Source organism: Thermobia domestica, chromosome 13 (genome assembly GCF_964235325.1).
Source record: "Thermobia domestica chromosome 13, izTheDome1.hap1.1, whole genome shotgun sequence".
NCBI lineage: Eukaryota > Metazoa > Arthropoda > Insecta > Zygentoma > Lepismatidae > Thermobia > Thermobia domestica.
Genome location: NC_137466.1, coordinates 106,758,694 through 106,780,687, shown reverse-complemented (window position 1 = coordinate 106,780,687; position 21,994 = coordinate 106,758,694). Strand labels below are relative to the sequence as shown.

The following is a 21,994-nucleotide window of genomic DNA, read 5'->3' as shown; positions in this document are numbered from 1 at the left end:
GAAGGAGAGAGAGAAGTGGTCTCTTTACCTGACGGGGTTGTGGGATAAGAAAGTGTATATTGGGTGGCCTAACTGCAGGGCGTTAGCTGCCGCAATTTTTTTGATGTGGAGTGTACACCCGATGTAACTTCCCTCAGGAGGCGCCACTGTCTCCATGTTACTGTGTTTGAATTTTAAAGATCCCTGAAATAAAATTAATTATTAATATATATCTTACAGAGCGCATAACATGATGATCTCTTGTTTAAAAGGAAAAAAAAAACTTAAAGAGAACTTTATTTCGAGAGGTTATCTTAGGTTATCAAGGTTAGCTTTGACTATGAAATCATAAATGAAATACTTAGATACATTCACACTCTTCAGGACTTTGACGAAGCAGTGTTCTATTCTAAAATTCTAGTTTGGAAATATATATTTCTTCCATTATCTTTGGCAAGGTGAAGTTGTGAAGTATTGTCAGTACTTTTTAGTAAAATATAATTTATTAAAATCAGTTTCGCCATTACGGACACTGGCATGAGTTCGTTGCGTCATTCTTTATAAAGATTAATTTCATTTTGTTTGTTATTAAATCTACGATAAGCGAATAAAGAATACGCAGCATGTGATTAAACGCTATGTCACAACCACGTCAAAAGATATTCTAAGTTTCACTTCCTTGCGTTAATATATCTATAATACAACGTGATCTAATTCAGTTCACATATTCTTTAAGATTTTTGTTGTCTTCAGCTTTGGCAAAAATACAAGGTAAGCGATTACTTCTTCATTTCACTGGATTTGTTATTGATATTATAATTAGTAATTCTTTAACGAAAATTTCTTCGATGAGAAAGATGCATTAAGTCTTCGAGGTATAAATTATTTTTATGAAATTGCTTATTACATGTGTTCGGAGCAGGGTGCGAAATCGTTTGAAAATGGTGGGGGGAAGAAGTTCAGTGATCCACACTAATGCCTCACTGTGCTTCACAAATGAAGTGGGGGATCCAAAAAGTTGAAATATTCTCTTATTATTATTATTATTATTATTATTATTATTATTATTATTATTATTATTATTATTATTATTATTATTATTATTTAAAATACTTTAATAATGTTATTTATTCATTTAACCTAAGTTTGTATAGTTATCTACTGCATTTAATATCAGGGGCGGATCCAGGACGAACTTCTGGGGGGTAGTGGGTTGTAATACTGCTAGTTAGAGCTACTTTTAAGGACTTCAAACTAAGGGATGGGTTTTATTTATATATAAAAATAAAGTTTTCTTATTCTGGGGCGACGATCGCCCCGACCGCCCCCCTGGATCCGCCCCTGTTTAATATACACTTCGGTGCGTACAGTCGTGTTTGTACTTGTGTTTACCATCATATGGAGGACTGCATTCACGAAAATACCGGTATGAGATCTAGAAGTCAGAAATAATGGCGCCTGAGAACCAATGTGCTAACCAAGCATTAGACCTACGAATTTGATGCGCTCCATCTGGCTAGTCATAGATCTCCATAAGCTGTAGAGTCAGAGTATAGTTTTTATTATTTATGAAATTTCCGTTTCTTCGCTAAGTATTTATTTCTTCGTAGACATGAAATGTGTACATTACGATGGTTTTAATTTGCCTTAAAATGGAGATCCACGTTTAATATAGCCTTGGCGGCAGAAAGTGACGTCCAACTCAAACTAACATTTCCTTTCCAGTGGTTGATAAAACGGAAAATTACTCTTAATTAGCTCTGTAGAAAGGATGCAGAATTAAAGCAAAAATGAAGCTAGAAATCTTGAACTGCAACATGAAACAACAACAAAATTTGATACTTATACTAAATATATAATAACTTTTTACAATATTTCACCATTTGGAACATGTGAAAAATTGCATATCAATGTCTCGCACTGGATGTGAGCGCACTGCCACTGTACTATATTAGTAATTTTGCAACTGTTTTTTTCATCTAAAGGAAACAACTGTAGAAAAAATAGGGAAAAAGAAACGTGTCAATAAGAAAACTGTCAGCTTCAACCAACCTCATTGACTCTCCTCCGACCGGTCGTCGGCATCGGACAAACATTGTACATGAAGAGAGCTAATGAACTTTTATTTGCTTTTGGATAACTGCAAGTCTACGCCAGAGGATAAAGGTCTTCATATCGTTACAACTAAAATACTTTTTTTCAGCAGGCATGCATTTAAAATTGTTTGTCTGCAGATTTTCATCAGACTTATATTTTTATATTAAGCTGGGAGGGAAATGCAAGCATAAAATTTTTGGTGGGGGGAAATTCCCCCCGTCCCCTCAGCATTTCGCTTCCTGGTTGGGAGGCAACTAGTACTCCACTAAAGGCTACTGAAGGCTTTCGAGAAGGATTGGGAAAAAATCACTGATTAATAATATTGAGCAAAATTTTAGTTCCTGAATATTATAATGAGAAGCATGTATTACATGATGAACGTAGCCATAAGTTCGAATCTAGGTAGAGTTTGTTCTCTCTTAATTACCAAAAATAAAGTGTGAGACTTAAAAAAGAAATCAATAAATTTCCTACCTTGAAGCTTATGAATAGTTACAGTGAAAATAATGCCATGAGGGTATGCTCATTTAGAACCTTTCTGTTACATGGAGGAAAGCAATAGACTTTTACTATGTCACTATAAAAACACAATCACGTTCAAATAAGCCTAATTACCTACTTATCTTACTCAAGTCCTATATTCTTAAAAACAGATTAAGTTCAATTGTCTTTGATACACTCATTATTTCAAATCAAAGTGTTAAAATATTGTGTTAGAAGGATAGGTAGCCAATCCATCTCTTTATATCACTTTCCTCTTTCTCATTCGCTCACAAACTGAGATTGAGCTCCTTCATGGCTAAGCAGTTAGCATATGCACCGTTGGCGTGGGAGAACTTGGTTAGATTCCTGGCGGGAGTTCAGTGGCTCGGATTCCACATTAATCACATCTGACATAGCCTCGCTGCCGCAAGAGACGTTAAACTCAACTCTACAAACTGAGATTCCCGAGGCCTGTCTTTGTGGCTCTCTTAGGTTGAAGATTAGTCCAAAAAGAAAGGAAAAGTAAAATTTAAGTGGATTTCGTATCACACACTATAGTTCATAATTTCAAAAAAAGAAAACTATAGATTATAAATATAATATAAAATGTAATAAGATAAAGATTATGCAAATTCTAATACTATTTATATATGCATTATTAAGAGATATTTCTGTTAGCTGTAAATTATTTTGTAAAAAAATAATGTGTGCTTTCTTCCATTAGTACCATTATAAAATTACGAGAATATCCATTAAAACCATCTTAAAAATATAAGTGTACTGTATATACAGTATATATAAATTTTCGCTGGAAGGAAACAAGAATAGGATAGTCCATACAGTGACCGTGCGAAGGTAGCATAATCAGTAGTCCTTTAATTGTGGGCTTGTATGAAAGGTTGGACGAGTGGAAGACTAATAAAAGTGGTCTCGACTTGAAAAGCGTTTGATAAAAACGCTGTCATAGAAATTCATTCTTTATTAACAATTAAAGTTAAAACATTTATTTACGTAGGTGATGCCTCTTACACGACAAATCGGGGTCTTTACCTCAAAATACGCTCTTACCACTACGACTGAGTTAAAACAGAAAATTACATTTATCAGGTAATTTTGAGCTCGTAAATGGAAATAAGCTATTTCATTAACAATATTGGATACTTTTTATACTTATAGTAACTTTAGAAGATGCATTAAAAAGTTACATGCATATATGGGCCGCTTGTGCATCAGTAAATCAAGTCCACTTCTGGTCTTTTTGCATATATTATTTCATGTATAAGATCTGCAGCTGAAACTTCTTTCAGAGCTGGAAAGATTCTTATCCAAATATTGTTAATACCCTGTTATAAGGTAAAACAATGTGAAAGTTTCCTTGTTATTAAGTATTCCGTACAAAATTTGTCTGTTTCCTTTAACGTTGTTAATGTGACTTGTTTTCCTTCTGCTCTGGCACGCTTTTATTAATGTGACATGTCTGCCAGGTCAATCTTGTGGACAACTTTATTCACAATTCATATAACCCAACTGGTTTCAGTGCATGGCTGATGAAACAGCAAAATTAAAAAAGTAAATATTTATCTATACCAATGGTTCTCAACCTTTTTTAACTCACGACCCACTTTCTTAAATACAATATCGCGACATACTTGTTTGATTTTGATTACTAATATAAATCATAATAGTCTCTAACGAGGGAACCTATCCAAGTGCAACTCTGACTTCGAGTCGAGACTATGGTCGTTGGATACCTTGTCCCAAAAGAACATAACACGAAAAGTGATACATCCTCGATCGCAACCGTTGCAGAGATATAAGCGTGAAAAGTTAGAAATTGAGCTCCATACTATACATTACAAAGTCAGCTTCCGGGTCAGATTTGTCGGAAACGGTCAGGTAAGGAACCTCAGCGAATACATATCAAATTAGTGTTGGGAGCCCACCACCTTTTGAATGAAAGAAATATTGCCCCCGGGGCCCTCGCAGGGTCCCAGGCGGGGTCCAACTCAAAATTGGCAAATGGAACCGGGGGTTCTGAAAACCGCATTTGCGGTTTCGGTTTTGAAAACCGCATTTGCGGTTTCGGTTTTGAAAACCGCTTTTGCGGTTTCGGTTTCGAAAACCGCTTTTGCGGTTTCGGTTTTGAAAACCGCATTTGCGGTTTTCGGTTTTCAGAAAATCGGTTTTCTGAAAAACCGAAATCCGCAAATGTCACAAAAATTCTACAGCACTAATATCAAGTAACGACGAGAAAACAGCAAAGAATCTTTTCCCACACCGGCTCTCAGTTGCCAGATGGAGGGAAATTTCCCTCGGCGGCTTAGGGAAAAATGATCAAAATTTGCAGAAGGAAAAGAAGGTATTTTTTCTTAAAATGTCCTAAAGTGTAGGGAAATTCTATACTTTTACAATTGGCAGAATAAAAAAAAAATAAGTTGCAATTTCTCAAAGAGGCACGGCTATCGTTATTGGGAAGTAAAAAGATACAGAATAAAATATGATCGGTGTTTCCGTCTAGTATAAACTATTGCAGGTGTCTGGGACTTGCGATAAGAAGCCAGTCGACACATGCGAAACCACAACATTCACATTTATCGGAGTGGCAACAAATCAACAATAAAATTGTGTATTGCGATAGAGATTTTCTTTCTTTCTTTTCTCTTTGTTATATATTAAGAAAGGGAGGTGGTGCCTTTTTGTTAACAAAAGAAAGAGTGGCAGTACTATTTTTAAAAATATGGGGAAAGAGCAATAATAATATAAAAGATGTCAGTCTAAGTGGATGATATTTCAAATTGAATTTCATGAGTTGCATGTGTAGTGATCTTAAATAGGGATATACCTTATTTCTATTGAGTGTTGGCTTATTACCCTATTTTAGCGGGTACCACCCGATTTTCAGGTTATATATTCGTCCCCCGCTTAAACATATCTTAATCACGAAAAATCACTCGCTTTTTGGGATTGGAGAAAAATCTAAGAGGACTTAGTTGATAAAGTGTTGGTATGGTATATTCAACGTAAACCGCTACACCTTTGACAATCTCAATCGCGATTGAGTTAAATTTGGACTCGCGCTCAGGCTTAAGCTCTGGGCTATCTGAGCAGTGCGCGTGTGCAGAATCATTTGCTAATAAGAGATCTGCTCTAATGCACAAGGGTTTTCTTTGTATAGTTCATGTGTTTTCTATGTAATGTATTGGAGGTTCTATACGAATGAATATTCGTTTGTAGATGTTGTAACAAACATACTTGAATTATTCATACCTTCACAAGCTACAAGAATGCCGAACGACAATTTCAAGTGTAACTTTAAAGACTCTTATAGAAGCGAATTTACGTTTCTTAGCCAGGGCAGAACTCAGTTTGAAGCAAAATGTACACTCTGGAAAACTGTTTCGTTTGAAAAGTAGGATGCAGGGAAGCGAATTGGACCTCCCCTGATTTTTATATATTTTGTAAACTAGATCACGAAGAACACGAATCTGAAGGCGTTTTGACATTCCGACCTCCGGAACTCGAGATATTAAAACTTAAAGTTTAATATAGACGCTATATGAAAAAAACACAATATTCTCTATACGAAACATATTATGTCCTGAGATATATATAAAGGTAACCAAGAAAGTGCTGTCGCTTTTTGTGGAATTCTGTGTAAAATTGATCCTCATACCGTGAGTTTAATGCGAATGGAGATAAGGCGAAGGTCAGTTGTTGGTGTGGGTATATCCGACATTCTACCTGGTTGTGGAAGTTCAGTTACAACGTAAACGTATGTAAGGACGGAGTGAATATGGAACCTCCACAGAGCGTCATATGGGCGTGTATGCTGTACGAGTTCCAACTTGGATCAAACGCCACTGTAGCGGGGCGGAAAATATCTCAGGCCTTTGGTGAGGGTGTCGTGATTACGCAGACAGTGCAAGGGTGGTTTAGCAAGTTTAAGAACGGTGACGAAACACTCACGAAAGACGCACCACACGTGCCGGAAGACCAACACATGTACAAAATGAGGATCTTCAGGTAGCAATTGAGCCGAACAGACATGTGAGGAACTGGTGCTAACATTCAATGTTAGTCGAGAAACCATTCGCCAGCACCTCCATCAATTTGGGAAGCACTACAAGTTGGGTCTATGTGTCCCAGATGATTTGTTTCCGGGCCAGAAAGTCCTCCTGTGTGTTTGGTGGACTGCTCACGACATCGTGCATCGGGAACTGCTACCGGGCGATCAGAGAAGAACATCAATGCAACTGTCTACTGTCAGCAGTTGAGCCGTGTTCAAGAAAAACTCAAAACCCTGGAGACAACACTTCTCAATCGCTAAGGGGTTCCCCCATTACGGGACAACGCTATGCCCCACATAGCTAGAATGAGCTGGAACACCATCCTACACCTTAAATGGGAAACACTATTGCATCCGCCATACTGTCCGGACATTATACCGTCCGGTTATCACCTGTTCCTTTCCTTGGACACTCACTTTAGAGGACTCCAGTTCAACTCCGTAGTAGAGGTGCTAAATGCACTTGATACCTTCTTCGCTTCACGGTAAACCAAGTTCTACCGCGAAGGAATCCATGCCCATCCCGAACGTTGGCAGAAGGTCATTGATACTGATGGGTACTATTTTTGATCTTCCAGGTACGTCTTTGGTGACATATCTATGCTCTAAGTGATAGGTCAAAAAGCGACAGAACTTTCTTCGTTACTTTTATACATATTACATAAAACTACTGTATAAGTTCTAGTATCTCGAGATCGGGAAATCGGAATGTCAAAATTCGTTCAGATAATTGCTAATTTTGGTCCAGTTTACAAAATATATAAAAATCAAATAGTGTCCTTTTTGCTTCCTGGTTACTTTATGTTCGAATATCTCGAGTTCCGAAATTCGGAATGTTAAAATTCCTTCAGATTCGTGTTTCTCGTGGTTTAGTTTACAAAATATATAAAAATCAGTTGGGGTCTAGTTTGCTTCCGTTTTCACTTGATGTTTGAATATCTCGAGTTCCGAAATTCGGAATGTCAAAATTCCTTCAGATTCGTGTTCCTGGTGGTCTAATTTACAACATATATGAAAATCAGGTGGGGTCCAGTTTGCTTCCCTGCAGCCGAAAAGTACATTGAAAGTGTCGTCAAAGAAATAACTTAAAAAAAAAAAAAGCTAAGGATCGAACGTCAGTATTTGTCACCCTAATTTAGCTGTGACTTGTACAACCATCGAATTATCCCTTTCGCACTGTGCTGCACACATTACCATAATAGTCTTGGAGCAAATAAAAAAGTTAAAAAAACACATATAAATCAATACATTTGTCTCGATCGATAGATGCTTTCGCAATTGTTAAAAGGTGTAATTAAAAACAGCAAACATTGTTTCTGCTTTGAAAAGGACAATCCCTTATAAAACCGCAAACACGGTTTCGGGCGGCTTTCGCTTTCGAAAAGAGCTTTTTCGGTTTCAGTTTTGAAAACCGCATTTGCGGTTTCGGTTTTGAAAACCGCTTTTGCGGTTTCGGTTTTGAAAACCGCATTTGCGGTTTTCGGTTTTCAGAACATCGGTTTTCTCAAAAACCGAAAACCGCAAATGTCACAAAAATTCAACAGCACTAGTAGGTTGTATTGACATTTTGACCAGTTGCGCGTTTGCACAGGGTCATCATAGAGAGTTGAGATTTGTTCTATCTTCTTTTATTTAACAATAGCTTTCATACAATATGCTACTTGACCCCCGGTTCCATTTGCCAATTTTGAGTTGGACCCAGCCTGGGACCCTGCGAGTGCCCCGGACGCAACATTTTTTTCATTCAAAAGGTGGTGGGCTCCCAACACTAATTTGATATGTATTCGCTGAGGTTCCTTACCTAACCGTTTCCGACAAATCTGACCCGGAAGCTGACTTTGTAATGTATAGTATGGAGCTCAATTTCTAACTTTTCACGCTTATATCTCTGCAACGGTTGCGATCGAGGATGTATCACTTTTCGTGTTATGTTCGTTTGGGACAAGGTATCCAACGATCATAGTCTCGACTCGAAGTCAGAGTTGCACTTGGATAGGTTCCCTCGTAAGACTATAAGTTTCTATAAATTAGTGACTCTTGTATAGTACTAAGCATTGTTGCTGCCACTAAAGGCGTTGACTCGTACACTTCGTCTCACAATTGATTTTAACTAATTATTAAACGTTTCATCATTTTTAAGTTCTAAAATTTCGCGAAACATCCTATGTATGGCGTACCAGTGTATCGCAATATGACTTTTGGGAACCACTGATATTTATTATTAACTTACACAAAAGGATAAAATTGATTCTCTCACCAGCGCCCAGGTCATACTATACAGCTATAAACATGAAAATTGGATATAAACGCCTTTTGTCATGAAAACAAGAAATAAGAAAGGATTATTAAAGTAGGTATTCTAAGAAAAAATTAAGTTCAATGTTTCGCCAAGAATAAAATGTCTCATGAATCCCTGAAGTCAGGAATATGAAATTTGGCGTATAAACTCTGCAATAAAAGAACTGAAATAGTATGATAAATAATTCCAAGGTTTTGAAGTCGGCGGTAGCTCGGTGGTAGCTCATGTGGTTCGCATACCACACAGTGGTAAAAACGGACCCACTAAGTTCCAAACCAAGCAATTACGATTTTGAAGGTGATAAAGAGTTAAAGAAAGAAAATATATATAATGAACTGGAAAATTTAAAACAAGCAAATTGACAAACTTGTCACTAGTTTGGCAGTTAGTTCAGGTTTTAGTATTTTCTGTAAAAGTTAGCTCTCTGTCATAGCTCATTTAAGCTTCGTACAATTAAGGAGAAATATAAAATCTACAGTTTTGTTTTAAAATGCACTTAATTTATAAACTGGATCTAGTTAGCTAAGGATAAAAGCTAATGAAGAGCTTTGTTAACGCGACATAGGCCGTATATAGTTAGTTAATTTTACTTTTTTTCTCATCTACTTATAACTTTTAACAATTATAAGATTATTGGCAGCCTGGTTCAAAACTATGTATAAGTATTTCACTCGTGTGTGCTAAGATTTTATGTAACATTAAAAAAATTAATATTATAAAGAACGGAACCTATTGTTCACCTGGGCTCTGATAAACCCCGGGATTTAAATTGAGAATTAGATTTCTGGGCTTTAAGCATTTATGGCCTGGTTAACTCGTCACGTGTGACGGATGACATCCCTTGCCGATCACGTGCCCGGGGAAGTGGGTAGGAAGAAAGGAATGGGGAAGGAAGGAAGCAGCCTGGACCATTATGTTAGGTACCATCCCAGTATTTACCAGTGTTAATGAGGAAAACTTCACTCAGAATAATTAGTCTGAAAAGCTTTTACACTTTTTCGACCGAGTCTCTCCCTTGGGAATTGAACCCGGGTCTGCCCGGGACTTGAATGGGGTGTTGGTGGATGCACGGTTAGTTAACTATACCTGCATAGAACAGTATCGTATCTTCCACTCCAAGTTACATCTTCCTTTCCCAAGAGAGCTGGGTTACAGAGTAAAGTTACAAGTTTCTATTATTTACAATAGTAATAGTAAAAGCAAATAGCCCACATAACAAACATGTCCATAGGACGTCATATGTATTGTGGGACATTCAGGCTTGTAATAGAAACTTTGAATAATACATTGTTATTAGAAACAATCATCACGATTAAAACCAGACAAATTTCGCTTAACAACATTCAGATACGGGAAAGTGGTATCAATGGAAACGGAAAATCAAAAAGTTTTGTTTTATTTTTAGTTTATAACATCACGTCACATGTACCCAATTTGTGCTCCCTTTGTCACGCGACGCACCTCTACCTACTTCTTGACATATATTTTGTAATATTGGACTATCTACGAGCATAATGGTTTCTGTAATGAGAGCACGAAGATTCTGGATGGTAGTTGGTAAAGATAGCCGATACATGTAGTGTTTGACACAACTCCCAGAAAGAAATTACAGGATGTAAGGTCGGAGAAACATGGAAGCCAACACAAACGTTCACCATCATCACTACCAACACGCCCAATCCATCTCGTACTCGACTGTTCAGTCCGTGTCTGATATCTGAGTAAAAATGGGACAGTGCTCCATCATATGCATAAATGAAGTCGAGGATATTTTGTTTCAGTTGTGGAAGACGTCATGCTCTTGGCTGCGATGTTTAATTTCAGTAAACTTCGTAATAAACTCTCACATGCTCCACAATTGCATTCCTTCCTGATGCACAGATCATTTATTTTAAATCAGAATACTACTTTACTGATACTGTGGCCACTGAGTAAATCTTTATCAATCTTTTTTCTAAAATTACGTTGCACAAAGATAATAGACTTGAAAATCTAATATACAAAATACCTTCCTGTCTTCATTGTCACTCGTTATCTCTCCTTGCGGCGAAAACCATAACTACGCGATAGGCTAGTGTTACCAGATACTGAAATTTTTCAGTTTCCGTTTCCACTGACACCATTTTCATGAAGCTGGTTGTTATAAAGTGAGTATTGTTCAGGTTTATTATCGGAAAAATCATTTTTGTAATAACGTTGTAGAAGCATACCTATATGAGATTTATCTTGGGTTTCAATTAGATATGTCTGTTATAGGACGATATTTCGATCTGCAAGTCATCCTGTGATTATCCCGCAAAGGGCCCAGGAATGTTCCACAGGAAACCCCTTCCTGGGACATAAGTAGATATCCCGGGACTGACGTTCCTTAGAGACCTCTGTGCTATGTGGGTACTAAGTAAATTAGTAATTGGCAGTAATAATCATGACTAAATGTATTGTATTATTTCATATAATTTATTTCTTTTGTTACGCAGACTATATTTTCGTATAAATACTTTTCATTGACAGTTCTACCTATTACATACACCATTTATCTTGAAACGACCAAGAAACATTGGAACTAATAGGTAAAAGTCCATGAAATCTTGTAACGATGTTATAGATGGAACTTTGTTTAACATATTCTGCAATACCACCAGATTAAAAATGTTCCCAACACAAGACTGTATTTATTTTTTCAAATGACATTACAGCAGGTTCTTCCATATTTCAAGTATACACATTAAATGAAAAAGTCCAGCACCACAGTTACTAATCGTGCGTAGTATTATTCGAAAAACATAAGTTTATGTTGGTATCACTGTCAATCTGGTGGTATCCTAAAGTATGAAAATATCCTCCCGTCAATATTTGCATACTACAAAATCTTACTATTAGTTTATAAGTTAAGAGAACGTTTTAAGATCAGGGATTCATCTTGTATGTTAAATGTAACAAATATGTAAGTGAACAACAGTTTAGAACTCTCAATTCGAAACACACTATAGTGACTTTACTTATGTGTTTCATGCAATAATTACTCAACTTGGACTTTCATTCGTTAATCAACAATTTCTTTGTCAGCTTTCTGTATCCCAAACATTAAAGTATTTATATTGTCACCTAGCCATGATCAATAAATAGAACATCAAAATTAACAACTAGCTTTCAATACAAGGCCTTCTTTAATACTTTATGTGCACGTCAAATTATTTTTTTTCTCTGCATTTATACTAATGTATCACATTACACATCATATTGCAAGTTCCCAAACCCGAAAAGTTAGAAATAAGTTAAAAAGCTTTCTTTTTATAAATTCTTTAGTGCACTTGAGATGATAAAGAAATGTACCTTAAAAACACTTTTAATTGTCCATTTTATTCCTTGTGGTTGTGTGTCTTCTAAAGAGATACATGTATTGTGAGTGTTTCATTATTACATTCAGGCTACGAAAGGAGAAGATATTATGGTTTTCGTGAAAGATAATGGAATTCCAGATTTCAACGGATTTACACATTTCATAGTCCATTCATACGAAAAAAGTTATTTTTCTATATCTGTCCGTCTGTTCGCCAGTTTGTGTTCATCCGCTAGTCCATTCGTCCTGATGTACAGTCACATAGAGGCCATAATGTTCAACGTATCTAAACCAAATTTTAAAGTTAAGGTTTTTTATGTGATTCTCCAGTGCGACTTTTTGAATTTTCTGATTACCCCTAAAAATAAAGGTATTTCACTTAAGGGTAAGACTCAAAAATTACGCTTTTCTCAAATACAACTATAACGATTTTGTATACACAGGGTGTTTCAAAACAACACCGACAGCGTTTGGAATGTGATTCCTGACACCAAGATAAGACAAAAAAGTATAGACCAAGCTGGATGCACAAATGCTTCCGTTCGGAGTTACAGGCTGCCGAAAACGTGAAACATGAACTTTAAAGGCCCATAGCTCGAATACTATGGCACCTACCATAGTCGATCAAGACTTTACTTAGGAACTAATATGTGCGCTATCCAAAAATCCATGTTTCAGAATCCTAAGGTACTCACCCAACAATTTTTATAGAGGGAGTTTGGCTACGGATATATAATTTGAAGTATTCGCCAATTACCTCTATAAAAATTATTGCGAAAGTACTGCAGGATTCTGAAATATGGATATTTGAATAGGGCACGTACAAGTTACTAAGAGAAGTCTTGACCCGACTACCGTAGGTTCCATAGTTTTGGAGCTATGGACCTTTAAAGTTCGGCAGCCTATAAATCCGTAAGGAAGCATTTATGCACCTAGGTTGATCTATACTTTTTGACTTATCTTGGTGTCAGGAATCACCTCCCAAACGTTGTCGGTGTTGTATTGAAACACCATGTACTTCATAAATCAATTTTCCAAAAACAACCCTATTAACTAACTAACTAACTCTATGGCCTATGGAACCCGGAGGTTCAATGCCGCGTTCACAAAACCTCTCCACTGACTTCTATCCTTAGCTAATTGCATCCAGTTTCTACTTTGTATTCCAATCTCTGCGTGATCCATCTTAATATTGTCCTCCCATCTGTGCCTAGGTCTTCCTACTGGTCGTTTTCCAATTGGTCTTCCAGTCAAGACTTTGAAAGCGTCTCTACTTTCTTCCATTCTAGCTACATGACCCGCCCATCTAAGCCTCCTAGACTTGACGACCCTAACAATGTTGGGTAAACCATATAAATTATGTAGTTCGTTATGAAGTTTCCGCCATTCCCCATTCCCGTTCTTCTTGGGTCCGAATATTCTTCTCAGGATCTTGTTCGCAAATACTTTCAGTCTATGTTCTTCCCTCAGAGTAAGTGACCATGTTTCGCAGCCGTACAGAACAACAGGCATGATTATCGTTTTGTATATTTTAAGCTTCAAATTCCTCGACAGAATTCGTGACGACAAGAGATTTTGAACCGAATAGTAACACGAATTCCCTGCTTTTAGTCGACATTTAATTTCTCCGTGAATATGATTTTCCTCTGTTACTATTGATCCTAGATATTTGAAAGTATCCACTTTGTCAAAACTATTATTTAGTATTTTAGCGCATCCATAATTTGCTGTATTCCGGTCAAGACGCACTTCCATTTATTTAGTTTTCTCGGTATTTACTTCTAAACCCATGTCCCTGCAAGCGTTTAATAAGATCTCTGCATTTCTTTCTATTGTTCTCCTATCATCCCCTATTAAATTTACATCATCAGTATATGCCATAATCTGGTGAATACCGTTCAACTCTAGGCCCTGGTTGCTATCTTTTGATTTTCCTTATAGCGTATTCCAGAACGAAGTTAAATAATAATGGCTATTTTCGACGTGAAAGCTCGTGGACAAAAATTTTCCTACCCGGACTTTACTTTGGGATTCATTTAAACATATCTTAATTAATCTAATTAGCTTTCTCGGTATTCCAAGTTCTGTAAGAACGTTGTATAAAGTTTCTCTCCTAACCGAGTCGTACGCCTTTCTAAAATCGATAAATAATTGATGTACCGGGCTACCGTATTCCCACTTTTTTTCGAGTATTTGGCGAATGGTAAATATTTGGTCGATAGTTGATCGATTTCGTCTAAATCCGCACTGATAATCTCCAATAATTTCATCTGCGTATGGTGTCAGTCTTGCTAATAGAATATTTGAAAGGATTTTATAGGAGGTTGACAGAAGAGAAATGCCTCGATAATTATTACAGTCAGTTTTGTCGCCTTTCTTGTGAATTGAAACAATGATTGATTCTTTCCACTCTTGTGGCAATTCTTCCTTGTTCCAGATAAGAAGAATGAGTTTGTGTATCTTGTTCCACAATTTTTCACCTCCAGCTAAAATTAACTCAGCCGGAATTTCATCTACACCCGGAGATTTGTGTTTCTTTAATTTCTTTATAGCGGTTTCTACTTCTATTCGGTTGGGTTCTGGAATATACGGTTCTGCGGTGTATATCTCCTTTTCTCCACGCACACTAGTTTTTGGTTGCGTGTTAAGCAAATCGTCAAAGAAATCTTTCCATCTATTTAAGATGCTATCCGTGTCAGTGAGAACTGTACCGTCAGATTTCTTTAATACCAGTATATAAGCACGAGGTTGATAGCCTTTCTTAAATTCGTTGATTCCCTTATACATGTATCGTATGTTTTTATTTTTACTATTATCTTCAAGTTCCTTAATTTTAGCTTTCAGAAAATTGCGTTTCTTTGTTCTAAATGTTTTGGAAGTTTCCCGCCTGATATCTGCGAAATTTTTGTAGTCGTTTCATTCGGATTTTGTAGCCAGCGTAATTTTGCCTGTTTTCTCTTCTCTGCTAGTTTTATACATTCCAGGTCGAATCATGGTTTGTTCCTACGTATTTTCGCGTGTCTCAATTTTTCTTTTGTTGAAATGTTAATGCTATCTCTAATTTCAATCCAGTTATCCTCAACACTAGTGCGCTCCGAATCTTCTGAAGCCGAGAATCTATTCGAAACTTCAATCTGGTATTTCTCTCTTACCTGACTCTCTTCTAATTTCTTTAAATTGAATCTCTCCGTTTTCGGACAGTGAATATTACCTTTATTCAACGATAACCTCTCTCGTATTATCGCTGCTACCAGGTAGTGATTAGTGTCACAATCAGCCCCTCTAAACGACCGGACATCAATTATGCTAGATTACCTTCTTCTATCTACTAAAACGTGATCAATTTGATTATGTGTTTTCCCGTCTGGTGATGTCCAAGTGTATTTATAAACGTCGCGATGTGGGAATTTTGCACTCTTCACGATTAGGTTTTTGGATGTTGCAAAGTTCACGAGTCTAACACCGTTGTCATTACTTTCCTTATGCAGACTTTCGTTCCCTATAACCGGTTTGAAAATATCCTCTCGCCCTACCTTCGCATTGAAATCCCCTAATAGAATTTTCATATGGTATCGCGGGATTTGGTCAAATATCCGTTCCACTTCTTCGTAAAAACTGTCTTTTATATCGTCATCCTTATCTTCAGTTGGAGCATGCACATTTAAAACAATAATATCACACCACCGTCCCTTAAGAGTAATAAAAGAAAGTCTGTCAGTAACAAATTCAACCCGTTTAATTGCTGGTAATATACGCTTATGAAAGAAAAACCCTATTCCTAACTGGTGATTTTTATTTCCTTCCCCGTAAAAGAACGTAAAATTTCCGGAATTCACAGATCCATTTCCTTCCCACCTAACTTCCTGAACTCCTACTACGTCCATCCTGTATTTCTCTAACACACTCGTTACAGATTTTAACGCGCCTGCCCTATAAAGACTCCTAATATTCCATGTTCCAAATTTCATGTCTTTTTTTTTGGGGGGGGGGGCTGAGGTCGTGCCAAGTTATCAGTCCTTGTCCGAGGCTTTTGTGAATATTACTGAACAAGTGCTTTTTTTTAACAGGATGAGGTTGTTAGCCCTACCCAAACCCCCAAGCTGGAGGACCCCTCCTAGTCGGCTGTCCGCGACTGCTTATTCAGTATATTCACAGCTAACCTCGATATCTAGAAGTCTTCTCAACGATCTGCAACCTGAGGACGCGCCATGCCGTGGTGACAGGTACCCACGTTACACGAGGAATAGTTTATTCTTGGGGATGAGTTTTTTCAGACGATTTTCTCAAAAACGACTCAGGCGATTTTGTTCATATTTCATAAATAAATATTTCATTAATAACATGACAATATGACATAACTCATTTGTTCTGAAAAACTGTACGGTAGGTACTTTATTATTGAGGGTGAATTTTTCCGGACGATTTTCTCAAAAATGACTCATGTTGATTTTGTTCATTCTTTGGGCAAAAAGGACTCTATCGATTTTGGCCGTATTTCATAAATAAATATTTCATTACTATTCTTATAATATTTCATATATCACTTCCATGAGGATATTCACAAATGCGTTATTCTTCGAGGTTTTTTTTTTTTTTTTTTTTTTTTTTTTTTTTTTTTACAGTTTTGTAAATTATTACTCAGCTCCATAATATGGGTGGAACTAAAGTTTCAAGAGTATTACTCATACCAGAATTGATCTAAAACTGCAAATGAATACACATGAGCACGACGAATGTGCTGATATTTTGTGTCGTTATTTGATTTGCGCATTTTGTTGTTTGTAAATTTCAGTATCATGGATATAAGCTATGTACTATAATCATGTACTATAATCTTTTGAACACAAAAGTCAGCTAATTTATGGTAATCTACAGACATTGTATTATCACTACACAGCAAAAGATGGAGCTGCCCGATTTTATTTTAACTGCAGTGTTGCAAATTACTAAACATTGTCATTACGTATAAATGGGCATATTCATTTTGTACAAAATAGGTAGTTATAATAAATATACATTGAACAATTAACAGATAAATAATGACACATTTTCATATTATACAGACCTTTCTCATCTTGAAAGAATGTTTTGAGAAATATTTTAAGCGGAAAAATTATATTTTACTTCATAGCATGCCTCTGTCTGACTTCAAATAATTGGCTACAACCAACTAACAAATATCTCTTAAGGCCACTCAAAGAATACACATTACAAATTTGTGCCAAGTATTTAAATCCGTGATCACAATAGTCGACCTTTAACTAAACTTGGGTTTTGTCACATTTTATCACAAGCGTGGTGAAAATTGACAAATATGTTACAAAGGCAGTCAACGAGTTCCGCGCTAGGCCTTTCTAACCGTAATGCAATAGCAGATTTTGATAAAAGAAATCATGTTTAACTTTCAGTTTCTCCGTTTCAATAAAAAGTGAAGATGGTATGATCAAGCTCTTTATTTGTATTCATCAGTTTTTGATAGTATATTCAGTTATTTGGTAGTTCAAATGTATTGTGTGTTAACTGAATATGGTATTTTACGTTAATAAAACCTAACGTCCATTCTCTGAAAACAAGAAATGAGTCCAGGCTATTGCAAATATAAAAAGGCACAGACATAAAGATCATAATTCTTAAATCTTATGTGAAAGGAAATCATTTAAGTTTTGTATATACGTGTTAATTTTATATAGTGTTAACGAATGTTGTACTGATATTGCTTTTAGTATATGACTGACTATCTTTTTTCTATTACAGATTTTACAGATTGCATATTCTATAAACAAAGATTACCAGCATGAAGATCAACGAATTTTATCATAATATAACAACATTTATGGAAGTTGACGATGAATTTACTGAGTCTGACGAAAATTACTTTCATACAGTTGGATTTTTTTATGATGTGTATCAAGTGATGTCACCCATAATGGCTGGTCTATCTTTTATAGCAAATATGCTTCTTATAGCTGCAGCAATCTATAACCAGAAAATTAAAGGATTAACATATACATTTATTGTTAATTTGGCCATTGCACATTTGTGCAGTGCTTTAGGCATAGCATTTGCTGCTCATTCTTTAACTTCAAACTCTCATCAACTCCAAATGCTAGGGTGTGTTGTAGAAGTAGTTGCCTATGACATATTTCTTAATGCAGCCATTATTTTCCTTGTAATACTTAGCTTTACACGCTTTATAAGTGATCGAAAGACGAAACCACTTCCCAATACAATACGAAATATATTGGCTATAGTAGTCACATGTGTCGGTTGGATGTTAAGTGTTACGTTTTTTATACCATATTTACTTCATGCCACAATAGTTGAGGGACAAATGTGTATTGTGGAATGGAAATATCTCTATTTGTATTATTTGCTTATTGAACTTGTGCTCCCTGCTTCAATCTTGATAATATTTATTTTACACTTGCTTTACAGTTGCTTTGCTGCAAAATGTGGTCAAGCACATGATGGCAGCATTAAAAATCAAGATACAAGGCTGGTTAAGTTAATTGTACTGTCATGCTTTATCTGTAGACTTCCTTTATATTTTGTCTATGTGAAACGGGTATTTCCACCAGTTTCTTTGATGATAAACAACAGTTATGAAACTGAATATTTTATAATATTAGCAAGTCCGATTTCACTTCTTGCCAGTACAATTTTAAGTCCATCGCTGTGTTTCTATTTCAATTCTGAATTGCGATCTACAGTAGGAAATTGTTTTGCGATTTCTAATCCCAATCAAACCAGAAAAGAAAATCATTTACATAAATCTACTATTACCAATGTATGAAATAAACGGATATTTCTTTTCCATGAATATGACAAACAATTGTTATTTCAAATGTAAACATTTGAAGATAAATGAGTTAATATAGTCGATTTTGAGCTAGTTAATACTTCGAGAACTAATGTTGTTTGCTGTCTTGTTCTCTTCTTTAATGTGCTGTGATGTTATGTGTTAACACTTGAGCCAACCAAATGCTTTTGGCCACAATTTGTAACTTATGTACACAATTAGATATAAGATCCATAGTTCAAAAAACTAGCTTTAGCAACCACCAAAGCTTGCTTCAATAATTGCTGCAAGAAATTAACCTATTTTTGTTCTTTGAAACTTTGTATTTCTTAAATACCTACTGTATCATTTCTTCGTTGTAAATCTAAAAAACACATCTATAATTGATGGCATCCTGGTTTCCAGCCTAAGTGTACAAATGGCATACATGGGCAGGTAGCATACTTTTTCACCCTGCACCCTAGCCATAGGAACTAAATACACTTTCTGACTGGTTGTAGTTTGTGATTGTCCAAACCTTCTGGTGCATGTATCGTGTATTATAGTAATAGAAGAAAAATATCACGTTGTGCGTTGATAAAAATAAAAATACAATTGTGTCTGTGTTACATTTCGTAAGAACATGAGGCATGTTTTTTTTTCAAGCGCTATCCTTTAAAAAATGTGCATTTTGGTCACAAGGAAGCGGGTAAGACTCGAAGTTGGACCACTCGAGTGTGATGTAATATCACGTGGTATTGTCATGGGATAAAGATGGAACAAAACGAGTCCTGCGGGACTTCTAACCTAATTTGCTCGCTGCCGCTCGCTCAACTATGTTTCGTAACGTAAATAAATTACATTTTATGCATTATATATTACGGACAAGAACAAATGAGCATTAATTTTATCTTATTTTAATGATAAAAGTGTCATGAAAATTTAAAAAAAAAAACTTTTCTTGAGCTAGGTTTGAACCCCTGACGAAAGCTATTATTATTACTCACTCATTGCGCTAGCACGCTCGGCTACGAGGATCGACAGCAACAGGTGTTTGATTTCTGCTATATGTAAGCTACGTAACGAGAAACGGATTTTAACCAATCAGAACTGTGTATCTAGCTCTTATTGCTAGGGTCTAGCGTGATTAAAATATGCGTGCAGTTCTGACCACCAAAAAATGCTATGTTACGTACCGAATCATTGTCCATAACACATACATATTATCGTAGCAAATTATATTAGAATACATATTTTCCTTAAGCATCATTTGACCAACTATGAGTACGTCTTTACTACTTGCTATTGGTAACCAGCCATCAGAGGATAGAGAGTCATCTTTTAGATAAGAGACGGATCGCTTTAATGTTTACAGTAGCCAATTGCGTGAGGTATGTAGATTTCTTTGTAGATTTTGGAAAATCTCTTTTCAATTTATTAAAGGAAGTTTAATTTCGAATTTTTTACATACATACACAGTTGGCTAATTTAAATCTTGGAAATGGTATCAGTGGCGTCAGCTCGACGTGGTTTATCGACTGGTGACATCTAAAGTTGTTTGGTTCCTTTCCCAAAGTTGACTATCTTGACTCATCCATGTTTGTTTCAATGCTGATTTAAAGATGTAATGAAGTTGAGAGGGAAAAATATTCGGAATTAATGGTTAGATACTTAAAATTATTTTTAAATTTAGAAAAGGGTTATGTTAAGTGTTATGAAGTGCAGGATGCGAAATTCTGGAGGGATGAGGGGTGAATTTTCAGAACATTTAACATTTTTGAAAGAAAATTCCCTGTCATTAAAATTTGCCAGGAGTGAAGAAAATGAACTTATTTTCAGAAACTTGCAAATTAATTATAGTAACTTATATATAGCACTATTAACATATATTTCACATGTAGACCTAATTCATGGATGAACTAGTGCTTACCAGTAATATTAATCTTACATAATTTAGTAATTATGGATTTCCAAAAATGTGAATTCTCACAGTTGAAACATTCCGGTGCGAACATGATTTTTCTTTTTACTTCTGTCTCCCTCCCCCCCTCCCCAACTTCGACTGTTATAATCTTGCACCTTGATAAGGTGATATGAACTTCAGATTGAATGAGATTGAGGCTGAAAATAAATGAACTTCCATGAAGTTTATCAACGTTGCCAAGCAGAAGTCTAGCAGAGAATTCCAAAATTCCTCTGAAATGTTTTAATTTGATTTCATTTTCAGATTAGCGTTCCTTTTAGCAGCGATGCTATATGAGATGTAAACCTACAGCTTAACGTGAAATCCAAACTACATGAGCTGCCGCCGAGAATCGAACCCGGATCTTCCACGCAAGAAAGCACGTACCCTAACAGCTTAGTCAGAGGGACCTCTGAAATGTTTAGAATGTGGTATTTATATTACCACTCATAGAGGAGAAAATTCCATTTTGTCGTGTACGATATAAACCCAGCTCGCTCTAATGTTGAATAACTTGAAAGACCAAAGAATAGTTTTAGAGATGAAGGTTAGGGGTCACTATGAGGCGTGAAGTTCAGCTCAAGTGAGGATGAAAATCCAGAAGTGTTTTGAAACTAGCATTGAGGGACAAAATAGTGACTTGAGATTAAGGTGAATGAACCCACTAGTAAAAATGCTTCTAACCCATACCACAAAAATACAAATTGTTTATGTTACGAAGTGTACCACAAGTTAATTCCTATAACCAATGAATATTTCAAAATAACTTGAGAAGGAGAGTAATTTGATTGAGGATGTGAGATCTAAAGGTAAAGACTACCATTGTTTACTTATAGAGGCATAATTAATTAAATGATCTGTTTGACTATAGGAATTTATGTCTTTCATACAATAATTAACAGCTTCACAAGCTGCCTTTTAGAGTGAAAGGAGAAGTCAAATTTTTGTTTCAGTATTACAAAACATAAGAAAATATCCATAAAGATTTT

General features: G+C 36.0%; 1 protein-coding gene across 2 annotated transcripts; it reads left to right on the top strand.

Moving 5' to 3' along the window:
- The first annotated feature begins 339 nt into the window (after positions 1-339).
- On the top strand, positions 340-20,311 carry LOC145668411 (uncharacterized). 2 transcript variants are annotated; one of them, XM_081736224.1, is made up of 2 exons: positions 340-437; positions 18,019-20,311. In XM_081736224.1, the coding sequence occupies exon 2, from the start codon at positions 18,059-18,061 to the stop codon at positions 19,055-19,057; it is 999 nt and encodes a 332-aa protein (XP_081592350.1). In that variant the 5' UTR covers positions 340-437; positions 18,019-18,058; the 3' UTR covers positions 19,058-20,311. The 2 variants fall into 2 exon arrangements, with proteins under 2 accessions (XP_081592350.1, XP_081592349.1); XM_081736223.1 differs by having other exon boundaries at positions 357-750.
- The last annotated feature ends 1,683 nt before the right edge of the window (positions 20,312-21,994 follow it).

Bases quoted from the DNA above. Each gene is read 5' to 3' on its own strand.
- LOC145668411 (XM_081736224.1), top strand. From the start codon at position 18,059: ATGAAGATCAACGAATTTTATCATAATATAACAACATTTATGGAAGTT.